This window comes from Cyprinus carpio, chromosome A10 (genome assembly GCF_018340385.1).
Source record: "Cyprinus carpio isolate SPL01 chromosome A10, ASM1834038v1, whole genome shotgun sequence".
Taxonomy (NCBI): Eukaryota; Metazoa; Chordata; class Actinopteri; order Cypriniformes; family Cyprinidae; genus Cyprinus; species Cyprinus carpio.
This window is the reverse complement of record NC_056581.1, coordinates 10,625,728-10,639,505: the sequence shown is the minus strand read 5'-3', so window position 1 is coordinate 10,639,505 and position 13,778 is coordinate 10,625,728. Positions and strand designations below refer to the sequence as shown.

Sequence of the window (13,778 nt, the reverse complement as noted above, 5' to 3'; positions counted from 1 at the left end):
TTTTTGTAGGCATTAAACTGCCAGAATTTTAAAAGACGATATCTCCGTTTGCATTGATTTTTCAGCTTCGTAACTTTGCAGATTTTATGCTCAGACAGCAACATTACACACTAACTAACGTTAAAAAATTGAAATCACAATCAACCACCACTTTAAGTAAAATAGCGTTAAGTGGGATCTCCGATGGGCATGTTAAGGAAAGCATTTTGCCATTTATGTTCATGTGTCCTTGAGTGGGAAAACCTTGCACTTTAGGAGATTTAGGCCTGTTTTTTTTTGCAGTCACAAAATCTTCAATCCAAAACAATAAATCCATTCCCCTCACAACACCATCTCCTCTCTGATGACTTGTGTTGACTGGTGTGAGTGCTGGGCAGTAAAGCCTCCCCTCCAGCAATCTGTCACTCACATGAGATCGCAGCAATTAGCAAACGACAACGATCCAATCAATTCCTGATGGGCAAAATCAAGCCCCATCCTCCTTTATTTTCTTGTTTCAGAAGCCATTTCATTTGGATTTACCTCACTGTAGGGAGGAAAACTCGATCGCAATTTCCATTTCATGCTGACTTTAAGACCTTACATGGGATATCATAGCCCTCAGTTGTTTTGTACCCAAGGACTATCAGTGGGAAATATTCCTTATAGTTTTTGTTTTTTGATGCTCACTTTTGAATGAAATTTATCCAGTTTCATTAATTTTAGCTTGGCTGGAATGCTGTATTGACCAATCTACATCCACAGCCGTGCACTAGATCACATCTGCCATTGTTTGCTTAATTGAGATTGTTTGCAGTTCCTGTGAATTAACATTTTAAAAAATAATTCATCCTTTTGATGGGGAAATAACCTTTGCAGCGAATCAGGAATGTGTGATGTGTCGTTTGGAACCATTTGACCTTTTTCTTGCTCGTGCACTCTCGTGCGCTCTCTCTCGATCTCCTTTGGTCTGCTGGTCACCATTTCTGACAGTCTCGGATTAGTTAGCGTGCGAGTGTTGCGACTGTGACCTCATAAAGAGCAGTGAGAGGGGTGTAATGAACTCATAGCTCACTTAACCGAGCAGAAGAGAGAGTGAGAGAGAGACTGGTAGTGCACAGATTGCTTGACAAAATAAATGTGAGGTGAACAGTGTGATATTGGAATACATTTGTTTGCCTGTTTGTCTGAAAATTGCTTTAAATCTGTGTGATGCCCCCACTCAAAAGCAGACCAGAGCAGGAGACCCCTTTCTAATGATGGCCAACGTGTTGATACCTTTTTAGTGGATTCAATGCTTCAAGCTCCCCTTCCATGCAAATTCTAATCTTCAGCCGACCTGAAGAGCTCAACGCTGGGCTTTCTTCCTGTAAATGTTTTGCGTATCTCAGCAGAGTTTTTTTTTTTTTTGATGCATTGAGATGAGCTGGCCAGGGAAGCCAAACGAATTCCGCCCCCCTCACCTTGGCTTGATCTAGGATCTGTCAGATATTAACACAGACGGTTTTGCCTGCAGAGGTGGTCTGCAAATGAGCCGTGTATGTTTTGTTACATCTGGTCAGCTTGTTTTTTTTCAAAATAATGCATTTTGGAGGCTTCTGTTTTAAAGCCAGGATAACGATCTCTATTAGAGTGTTTAGATTTAAGCTGCCGTAACTCATTAAAGATGAATTGTACTTCCTTTCCATTTGTATGGCACCCCCCTACCCCCATTCGCTCTTCCCATACCTCTTCCAGATGGATGTTGGTGTCCTTTGTCATTGTGGCTTTTATGGATTTGTGTGATGAAGGCCGTGGAATGAGCCGACTAATGGAAGGACACAGGATGGATTCATCCACTCACCCCCCACCCCCCCTTTCTCCCTGGAAGCTCCTTCTTTCTCCTAACCCCTAATATGTGGTTCAATATATCAAGGCAGTTAAAGAAACACACAAGTACAGGAAGAGATTTCCCTGGGAAAATTTGTGACTACCTACCTCAGTGTCTAGTTATTTTTTAGGCTTGAAAGCAGCATGTAACAGAGCTGCTCTTGAGAAACTGAGGTGTTTTGGTAAGATACCAATTGAGTGAAAACTGATGCCGTTGCTTCCACATTTGTGCTTTACCTTGTCTTGCGTACTTTCCTCGTCTTTTTTTTTTCACCCTGTTTCTGTCTCTCTCCCTCTGAGTGACCTGTTTATTTAAGTTGGTTTATGGGCTCAGAATGAGTGCTAGTTGGCAGTAACTGGAGGCTGTGTTGATATGAAAGGCTTTTGGAAAGTGTCTGAGAGAAAGGAGGAAGGAAAAGACCCGGCTGCAGTGGAGGAGTCATTTAAGACCAGAGTTAATGAGGAACAGAAGTGGAGGGAGCGGTTGAGAGAGAGCCAGGCGGGAGTGTTTGTACAGTGTTCCCCGCTTCATAGACTCATTTGCTTTGGCCCTGTTCTGATTACACTCTCCTTAGTCTTGATGTGTTTTTCTGCTACATACACTGGGCTTTCCACATTGTAGGAACCAGTTTGGGGCAACTTTCCAAGGACAACTCCAGATAAATGCCACTTGATTGTATTTTGTAGCAGAGGTTCTTTTGCCACTATCATGTTTACACAAGTACTTGGATGCATAAACAAAAACTAATTAGGATACTAGGATAGGTGAATTACTCGAGTGCAAAATGGTTCTCCAACGATGCATGAGACCTAGTCTTGGTAACTTATTTTGTGTGCCAGCTAGTTCTGTCACAATCATGAGTGTATTAAATATCATACAACTTATTGCAGTTAATTTAATAGCTTGTCTTTCACAGTGTAAGGATAATGCACAAATCTTTCCTTTTTTTTGTCTTTTGTACAGAAATATTGCGGAAATTAGAATGACCAAAATTTTCTAAATATTGAAATGGTTGTATATTATTTGTATGTCAATTGTAAAAATATATATATTTTTTTTTTATTTATTATTTTAGTATTTTTTTTTTTTTTTATTTATTTGTTTTATTTTTTGTGGTGGTTTTTTATTTTTTTGTTTGTTTTTACTTGGATAGCTCTTTCCATTAACACTATTTTTTTAGTCTGTTTTAATTGTATTATTATAATAATAATAATAATAATAATAATAATAATAATAATAATAATAATAACAACAGTAATAATTGTAGTAGTTATAATAATAAATATTTTCCTAAAATTGAGAAATACTGATATTTGTATAAAATTCCCTCATTTGAATGGCAATCTGTGATTGAGATTAAAAGAGCACAATGATTATGATTATTACAAATAATCTCAATTAGATTAAATAATCATGACAGGCCTGTGTCCCAGATTCTTGACCTTTATGCCACTGCTGCCTTAATATCTCTTGTGTACTGTACTGTATGTAGTGTGTATGACTGAATCACTTCTCTCATTCTCGCTGTAGTGATTCTGAGTCCATTTGGACTGAACGGGACATTGACTGGTCAGTCCTTCAAACTCTCCGACCCTCCGACACAGAAGCTCATTGAAGAATGGAACCAGTTCTATCCCATCAGCCCGACCTCCAAGGAAAGCACAGAGGATAAAATGGAGGACATTGACTGGGAGGACGACTCCCTGGCAGCAGTAGAAGTGCTTGTTGGTGAGTTGGAACAAAATATATTTTACTTAAAAGGCTGGTAAATAAACCAGTTGTTTTCTGTAAATACTGGAGAAATGTAATGTAGTGTGCAATGTGTTTTTCATCTGTAGTACTTTTTTTTTCTTTTTCCCTCTACAAGTGTGCATTCATAAGGTGTTAATTTGTGGCCGTTTCTCCAGGTGGTGTGCGCATGGTGTATCCTGCATGCTTGGTGTTAGTCCCACAGTCAGACATCCCCACTGTAACACCTACGGGGTCCTCGCACTGCACCGCTGTCTATTCAAATGGCCATCATGTGCCTGCTTTAAACCGTGACCCTGCCATCTCTTCAGTGACCCTGACTCCTCCCACCTCACCTGAGGAGGCTCAGACAGGTAAACATGCCTCAACTTTGACACAAACCCATGCCCATCTCATTTCATGGACAGCATCCATTACACTCTCAAACTTTTTGTCTTTTTTTTCTTTCTCTAGTTCACTCTCACTCGGCACAGAAGTGGATGCGGTTGCCGGTGGCGATGGATGGATTCAGTGTTGACAGCACCAGTCATCATGGTGGCAAGATTCCACGCAGGATGGCAAGTCAGGTGGTTGAGAGCGTTTGGCAGGAGTGCAACATCAACCGAGCTCAGAACAAGTAAGTGTGCTCAGACATCCTCAGATGAGCTCAGAATAAATCTGAGATCAGATAATCCCATTTCACAGTCATGATAGATCTACAATGCACTGTTACTGGTACAATGCATATCTGAGCCACAGATGTGTTTTATTACTGATTATTGAGGGGGAAAAACAGGAGTGTTCAAGATTAGTTTTCACATAGGGAACTTTTCACAAGGGCTTTGTCTGTAAGGTTTAGAGTCAGAATTAACACAAATGTGTGATTGTTTAATATGCTTTAAAATGTCAGTTCAGTCCATCTTGGGAACAGTTTTTGGACACCATGTCCAAACTCAAATTTCATTCATGTCATGTCAAGTCAACATTTTAGATTTTAACTGCATACCGTTTATTTGTTAAAATAGTTACTTTTTGCCATTTCAAGTTAAGTTGATAATCCTATAATTACTACCTATAATGGCATATCCGCCTTTGCTCAACAAGGTCAATTTGTGTTCAATAAAGGTAAAAATATTCATAAACTTTTGTGTAACTTTAACTTAGCAGTATGTATACAGAATTTGACTTTCAAAAATAAACCAATGATGGGAGATATTCACTGGAGTAAAACATATAACTAGCCTCAACAAAATACCATAGATTTTGTGATTTAGAAACCATTCAGAAAATCCAAAAAGTTTGAATCCAGTCTTGTTTCATTGTGTCTTTGCAGACGGAAATTCTCTGCAACAGCCTCCAATGGGACCAGTGAGGAGGAGACGCTGATAAAAGTGGGCACCTGGGACTTTGTCGACTCTAAACAGAGATCAAGCTGCGACTGTTCGAGGTACAGACATAAACATTCACTCAGTCCTGTATTCTCACAGGCTGTCGTTGTTTAACCATCCCACACTGCTGCTGCCACTAATCACTTTTCAGCTCTTGTAATGTCATCTGTCACTCTGTTAAATGACAGGCAATACATTTGTCATGGAGTATTAAATACGCTCTTTGTGAAAACTGTAGAAAATGGTTTCTGAGTGATGGTGTAAAAGTGTCATAAGCTCTGCTCTGATTCTTTTATTTGCCTCTGATAAAGAGAAGAAATTATCTTGCTTAGATATTCATAGTCTTCATGTGTTGCAAGTTTAGAGTTACAAAAACTCAAAATATCAAAAACGGCTGAATGGAAAAAGAAACCAATCAGAAGCAATAGGACAAATTAAAACAAAACAAAGAAACAAATGAAGTAACGTGCTTAATTTTGTAATAAAAGTTTTAGTATGTATGTATATTATTGATGTGTGTGTGTGTGTGTGTGTGTGTGTGTGTGTGTGTGTATATATATATATATATATATATATATATATATATATATATATATATATATATATATATATATATATATATATATAACACAAACACATGCATATATACATTATAGGGATGGCCATTTTTCAAAAATATTGTATTCGAATATTAGGGCGCATAGAAAAACGAATATTTGTGTATTTAAATAACGTTTAATGAGAGACATTTTTTTAATAAAGTTTTTGTCACCATTTCTGAAGAAGCTAATGATTATGCATTATACACAACAATGTTCTACAACAACATTACTTTATATCTTAAGATTTTCTTTTTGTTGAAAACGTGTGTAAAATATATATATAATCTGTCTGTGTGTGTGTAAAGAATAAAAGCATTCAAGCTGAGCAATGAAAAAATTAAGCAGACCATGCCAATTACAGTATGGAACAGACATACACTCGAGTCTGCCTGCTTATCATGTTTATATTGTTTCACATGTTAATGTTGTGAACATTAAAGTGCCCCTATTATGGGTTATGAAAGGTTAATATTTTGGTTTTGGGTGTCCCCAACAATAGGTTGACATGCATGCAAGGTCATAAAACACTTTCATTGTCTTATAATATGCATTTATTTTTAACATATTTGCTCAACGACTCCCAAACGTTTCGTATAATGTTTAATTTTTCCAAACCCCTCTTTTGCCTGACATTTATCTGTGTTACCGGGGAAATCGCTATTTTACCGCTCCAAAAGCAGCACCTAGTGGCAAAGAATGAATTTGCTGCTTCATTCAGACCAAGCGAAAAGACCAACAAGTGGGCAGGCAATATGCTAATGTTTCACGTTGACTTCAGCATGAAATGGCTTGGGATTCGTTTTAAAAATGACTCGTTTCAATGATTCAGAGTCGACTCTTTCTTTTGAGAGACAATAATTTTATTTACGGTGCACTTTCAGATTTAAAAAATTGCAGGTTGTTTTCATTCACCTAGAGCTGTGTTACACACTGCATGAAAGATCATTTTCAAAAATCCATAATGGGGCATTTTAATATCCACATATTCGGGTGAAAGTTTGCTATTCAGTTTGATAACAGTAAGAACGTGATTCGACACAGATGTTCCAGAGACACAAAGATAACGATGTGATAAGCAGAGTTTCTTACAGCACTTTGTGTTTTCTGTTCTTAAACCACTCTTCCTCAAGGAAACTTAAAGGAAACCTATGTCTCAAAAGTATTTCGCAGTCAGATAAGCTCTCTTCTCGGCTCGCTCTGGCTACAGCTGCGCTTACCTGCAGTCGTGAATGCAGTCATAGACCGCTGTCTTTCCTCTGTCGACAGCTGTTTGGATTTCATGTAATTTCTCATTGTGGTGCTGATATTATAACAACTGTTTCACTGATTCATTTGATCAAACGTAATTCCATTTTGTAAGATCATTTTGATCAAAGTATTTCCAACATTTTGTGAAGCAGACAACAACATTCTGTGATCAAATACAATCAACTTGTTGCATTTAGTTATAACTGACTTTTAGTTTGTGTGCTTAAGATTTATCATGGATTCCCTGCATTTACGGACAGCAAAGCAACACGTAGTAAAATTCAAACAGGGTATTTTTTTTCGAATAATAATTACAGATCGAACATTCAACTATTTGTGCACACCCCTTATATATATATATATATATATATATATATATATATATATATATATATATATATATATATATATATATATATATATATATAAAAGGCTGTCATGTCTTATAAAAGTCTGCAGATATTGCTGTGGAGTTTAATGTTGTAATTAATCTGTGACAGACTGTTCAGAGTGTCACTGGTTACATGCTACAAATAAAGTATGTGTGTGGCAGAAAATGATAACTTGTGTTTATAGATTATAGACTATCTTATGAGTCTGAATGACCAAACAGTGGTAAAACTATTGTTATTGTAATAGATGCGAGTTAATATTGTTGTGGCTTGTAGTAACGGGACTTGAAAGTAGATGGACATTTAGTATCAATGTAGTCCAGATCTATCTGTGCCTTCAGGTAGATAATTGTTTTGTAAACCTGAAGTAAGTACTAAAAAAAGGACCCAAACGCTGTGGAGCATTATAAGTAACGTTAAGACAGACCTAATCTCATATAGAGATGTGTGGGCTTGCTGTTAGTCGTCGTCTTTCTCTTCATTGAGTAGCTATTCAGTTTAGGCCAAGAGAAAGCCAGGCGCCAAACATGTTTTTTGGAAGAGACCCATCATGAGAGGTGTGATGAAACTCGGAGTCCCCCGTGAAGTGAAAATGACCATGCATCAACCAAGATCCTTTCTGCTTGTTTAGCATTCTGCTTGTGTGTACATGTGCGAGTGTGATTGGCTGTGTGTTGTTGTGTTGTGTACATATGAAATTGTTTTGAGTGTGAGAATAAGAGAGGGTATAATTTTACCCTTGACACTCTCGTGTTCTGGACATGTGGACATAACTCTTTTTAGCTCTTAAGTTTGTGCAGTTCAAGTTTGTGCAGGTATACGTGTGTGTGTGTGTGTATGTGTATATATATATATATATTATATATATATATATATATATATATATATATATATATAATATATATATATATATATATATATATATATATATATATACACACACATGCATACATATATACACACACACACACGTGTATGTATTTATAAGAGGTGTGGCGGGAATATATAGGGAAAAATAGTCTTTTATTCAACTGAAAAACAAAAGGCAAAAAATGTAGGTGCATTTTGAAATCAACTTGTACTTTATGGAATTAAACATGTATTTTAATGAATTTTATGCCATAATAAACCACATGTAAACACTGCAAAATGTTTTGCCACAAACTCAACTTACAGGCAAGTAATTGCACAAAAATAGATATTTTGGATGAAAACAGGGAGCCTTGTGACTGTACCATAGACTGCCAAGTAAAATACACTGTCAAGGGCCAAAAAAGTATGAAAAGCAATTAAACTAAAAATAACGACTTTATTCAGCAATTTGTCTCCTCTGTGTCACTCCACATCAGCGTAGCACAACTTTGGCGAATCTGAGCTATATGCAGGCAGCTTACGCTCTTCTGTGTCAGCTGGGCCACAAGGATACATTTTCTACATATATCTACTCTATTATTTTGAAAGAAAACAGCGCAACCTGTGTCACGGCTGACACAGAATTTTCATTTTGGGGTGGAGTATCCTTTTAATGTTTTAACTGACAAGGCTTAAAACACATTAGAAATATATTGTTTTTTCTTTAAGCTGAAATGGTAAGATTTATAATATTGCTAATTAGTTAAACACTGGAGCATCCTGTTACCGCAGGTAACATTAAGCATATTATATTCGCAGGTGAACAAAAAAAAAGTTTCTTACCACAACTGGTGAACGAGCCAGTGTAATGCAAATATGTCTGAAAGTTCTTACTGACTCCAAGCTGTCACATAGGTCCACATACTCACACCATCTCAGTTCCAACCTCAAGGAAGCCTGTGGTTTCTTTGTTTACATACAGGCTAAATTAAATTCCTTGACCCCCGCTCTCAAACTCCTCACACTGCACATGAACTACATGCTTTAGCCTCTCTTTTAAATACTTACATGCATACATGTAAAACACCGTAAAATGTCTGAAGCAAACTCAATTTTTCTTTGTGATGTTAGTGGTTGTTGTGAAAGCCTTGCATTTTTAAGGGAGGGATGAAAGACATGTATTTAAAGCCTTCTTTTGTAGCCACAGACTTGTGTGTTGAGATACTGTGGAGCTTGAGATGGTGACTGCCTCTCAAGAACAACATTATATACGAGACACTGTACAAAGAAAGCCACAGGGAAACTCTGGCAGCTGCTTTGCTTTACATATCTCTGAAAAAGTGTGGACACACGTTATCAGGTCAGACAGACTCTGATAAGAGTGGAGCACTTGTTAAAAGGGTGGTTTCTTAAACCTGTCCTTGGACTCGACAAGCAGAGAATCTTTATTTAAACAGTGTTTTTTCAAGGATCCAATATTAGTTAGAAAATTCTAAATAATGAGCTAATTAACAAACTGTTACATTTCTCTGTTACAAGTCTCAAAGTTCTATTAAACCTGAAAAGAAATGTTATGAACTCTCACAGTGAAAAGAAGTGAATAAAAAATATGATTTCTGGTAATAGGTTTTCTTATTAATGATGTCACCAGTTCATAATTCATGTATCTGTTATATTAAAATATTTCTGTATCTTATCAGGCACAAAACGCTGAAGCAGAGAGCAGGCAGCACGCCTGGTCAGCCGCCCACTGCCGGTCAGACACAGCAGCCAACCATCAAGCACAAAGCTGGGGAGAAGCCTGAAAAGAGCGACAAGCAGCAGAAACGCCCGCAGACGCCCTTCCACCATCGCAACTCAGTCTGTGAAGATGTCTCCATGGAAACCGACGCTTCTGCAGGCCAGCGCTTGGCTCTTAGAGGTCAAGAGGGTGGACGGTTTCCAGGACTTCGCCCATCTGATGTGAGCACTAGCTCAAAACCTCCACAACTACACAGTGGGGGCGGAGCTACCATGGGCAGCAGTGGCTCGACGGAGATGGTCGGCTCTCCTCAGCCACCACCGCTGAGCCCTCACCCCTGTGAACGTGGCGAGGAAGCCTCAGACGCCATAAAGAACCCCTCCACACCACACAGCCAACATTTTTACCCTCCTTCCGCAGAGCCATGCCTCCTGCCCCAAAAGGGCCCAGATGATGCCCGTTTGGAGCCCCTCACCCAACCTTTTCCCCCTGCGTACCCTGAGCCCCTGGAACCCACCCCGTACATCAGTGCAGCAGTAAACCTGGATGACGACGGGAGTCACGCGCCGTGGAGGTTCTTCAACCTGCCCCGTAGGAAAGATGCAGAATTTCCCACGCCGTCACTGCCAGGAGATAAACTCAGAGAAGAGGCGTCACTCGGATCTGAAGGGATTATGTCTGTTACTGAGTGAGTAGTATCACAGATTATTTCACGCGCCACACACAATTTCATGCACTTACTAGAAGGTAAATAATGTCATTTCTGAGCCACCAAGCAGAAATAATAGAGAAAACACTTCCCACTGTCTTCCATTGACTAGACGAACAGACAATTATATGTAAATAATCTCTGTTATGATTAGACATTATTCAACAGGGTGGGCCAGTTCACTGAATACCGAATAGATGTTGATTTTGGGTCATCATACCCATTGATCCAATAACCTGATTTCTGAACAGTCCATTTTTGCATCTTATTTTAAATGAGCTTTTTGATTGGGGAGAGATATTTTGCGATCTTTGTGATTTTTGGCTGCAGTGTTTTCAAAAGAGCAAGGAAAAAAAAATCCTGTTTTCCTTCATATGTCCCCTTTAAGACACATTTTGTTTATATTCTCTTTTAAAAGCTCCCTAAAGTCTCAAACAATGCAGTGAACTGAAAGTGCATATCTTTAGGATATAGAGCTCTCTGTAACCTGTAAACAGCCAGGGGGATAGCATTGTGCCTTTGTGTTGTATTATAATGGCTTAAGTAACTGTGTTTCTAAAGTGAGAGCGGGACCACCCTATGGACCCTCTTAATCCCCTTTGCTCACGGCTTTTTATTTCCAGCAGCCAGAGTTTGAGCCCCCAATACTGAACCCCAAATGTCCTTGTCTGTTTGTGAACTATGTGTTTGAAATAGCGGTGATGTAGCCTCGTGCTCTGCTCACTCAAACACACACATAAACACACTCTTGTTCTGTGTAGAATGTTCTTTCTCTGAGTGCACACACCATGTTAATCTCTCATGATGCGCCCTTTTGACATCATAATGTACAGGCCCAGCACTGTTGTGGACTAGGAGATTATGGGTCCATTTCACACATGCATACAAACACTCAGGGGTTTAAGTGTGGATTTAGAGTAGAAATGAACATGGTATACGTTTAAACACTAGTACACATACAAAAACAAGACTTAGAGAGACAGCTTTTCTACACACTCTGTAAAATTAAGGGACTGTTGCTGATAATTTTATGCAGGTTTTGGGTTGGTAAGATTTTTGTTTTTGAAAAAGAAAATTATGCTCATTAAGGCTGCCTTTATTTAATCAAAAGTACAGTAAAAACAGTAATGTGAAACATTATAATTTAAATAACTTGTCACATGTCACTGTCAGTATTTTCAGTATTTTTTAATTAATTGAAGTTTCAAAAGAACAGCGTTTAATTGAAAAATAAATATTTTTGTAACATTATAAATGTCTTTAATGTCACTTTTGATCACTGAAGAAGTATTAAATTATTTTGAATGTTAGTCTGTGTAACATAATAGGAATGCAATGACCATAATGGTTATTATTAAAAAAATTTGTTTTTTTTATGTTTTTTTTAATAAAAAAATGTTTTTATTGTATTTTTTGTTAGTTGGTTTTGTTTGTTTGATATCCACAGACTTCATTTAGAACGAGCGCGAATGCACGCCAAACACAGAGCTCAATGAAATGGGAGCACAATAACTCTGACTAAAATATACATTTTGCTGAAATATTTGTGGTTGGAAAATAAATGTGGCATAGGTAGAATTTAAAAAAAAATTAATAAATACAGAGATATACATTTTTGCTCATATCGCCCAGCCCTATACAGAAGTGTACTGGAGTTTTTTTCTTTTTTAAATAGCATAAAAAAAAAAAATGAAATAGCAAAAATTAACTAAACAGTTACGGTAAATAGTAAAAAACTGTAAACGGTAAAACTGTAAAGTGTTTACCCCCACTCCACATACCCCCCACCCCCGCCCGCCACACTGATGGTACGCAAAAAAAAATGTTCCAAGGTTGGCAGGTCTGCATGAGTATACAGAGTCAATATGTGTGGAATGGAAATGTAATTGCATGGTTAATTTTTCTATGAAACAGTTTATATTAATAATAAACACAGGGTGAAATAAGGTTGTGTTCATATGCATACATGCATACCCTTCAGACTTCCAGTAAAAGCACCAAGGGAACTTGCCTCCCATGATTTAAAAGCACAGTCATTTGACACCGGTGCCAGTGCTGTTTGATGACAGTCTCCAACTAAGTCGTGACATGTTTACTTGTGTGAAGAATATCTGCCAAAGTGTACATCTTATCTGCTTACTTCAGAAACTTAAATCAACGAAAGGTTACCCACACAGCTTCCAAAGGATGTGAAGTTGTTGTTTTACTGCAGCTTGATCTGTATTTGTGCTAATACGCATGATGATTCAAATTCTTGTTGCCTATACTATTAGAGGAATACACATTCATTGCTTTTGCTGTGTCACTGTGTTTCAAAAACAAAAACATTAGGTTTTTCATACATGAAATTGGGTTTGTTGAATCTGTTTAAGGGGGAACATTTGTTGGTCGTACTGATACTTGGCCCTGTGTGAGAGTGTTTGGACACGTTTCTGTGAATAATGTTCGTATAGTATGAACTTCCTCTAAACCATTGCGGATGAGAGCTATTGAAAGCAATGACTTTAGGCCCTCATAAATTCACGAAGCAGCAGTGTTATGACAAAATGAAGTGTACACATTGCTCAGCCGTGCCGTTGTCTCCCTGGAAGAATGCTTGTTGATAGTATTAACTTAAAAAATATGTGCCCCTAATCCCTCACTAGAAACAAAAAATGTCTGGTTTGAAAATGTTTTAGCATGGGTTCTTCACAAATATTTGATGTTTCAAATAATGCAGTTTCCTTAGACAATCTTAGACGTATGTGAACATACCAACATTCAAGTACTTTGCATCTATATTGTTTTCACTATAAGATTGTTATTTGCCTGGAGTTGCCCAAGATCAGAAAAGAGAGGTTTAGATAGCTGTCTCTGTTGGCCACAGTGAGATGTAATGGTATGCAATACAATCCCAGTATGCACTTGGCTAGTGTCCTCTTATGTCTATTCTGCTGTTATGGCCCAGTGTTATCCCTGTGCTCTCTGGGGCCTCAAAATGGGTTTAATCTCTGGGCAGTGCCACTGTGTGTGTCTCCCCCCATCAGAGCTACAGTGGTCTGATCTGTGTGAGAGGACAGTCGCTGATACATACCATTCAACCAACACAGAGGGATTTTGCATAACATAAACAAATAAAGATTTGAGAGACAATGAGTGATAGAACTGTTTTTAGAACTTTAAAACCTGATAGAATTTAAAGCGTGTAGACAGCATTATAATTTACGATACAGGTTTTCTGTTATGCTGTGAATGTTAATTTCACTCAAAAATATTTTTTAAATCCAAAA

At 37.8% G+C, this 13,778-nt stretch overlaps 1 protein-coding gene across 1 annotated transcript in view; it reads left to right on the top strand.

Moving 5' to 3' along the window:
* The window catches only part of LOC109107146 (mediator of RNA polymerase II transcription subunit 13-like), a 72,406-nt gene that overhangs the window by 36,265 nt on the left and 22,363 nt on the right, over positions 1–13,778 (top strand). Inside the window, exons 5-9 of the mRNA XM_042765161.1 lie at positions 3,380–3,577; positions 3,757–3,951; positions 4,052–4,214; positions 4,911–5,024; positions 9,760–10,488. Coding sequence (XP_042621095.1) covers positions 3,380–3,577; positions 3,757–3,951; positions 4,052–4,214; positions 4,911–5,024; positions 9,760–10,488 — 1,399 coding nt within the window. The remainder of the gene's footprint in view (positions 1–3,379; positions 3,578–3,756; positions 3,952–4,051; positions 4,215–4,910; positions 5,025–9,759; positions 10,489–13,778) is intronic.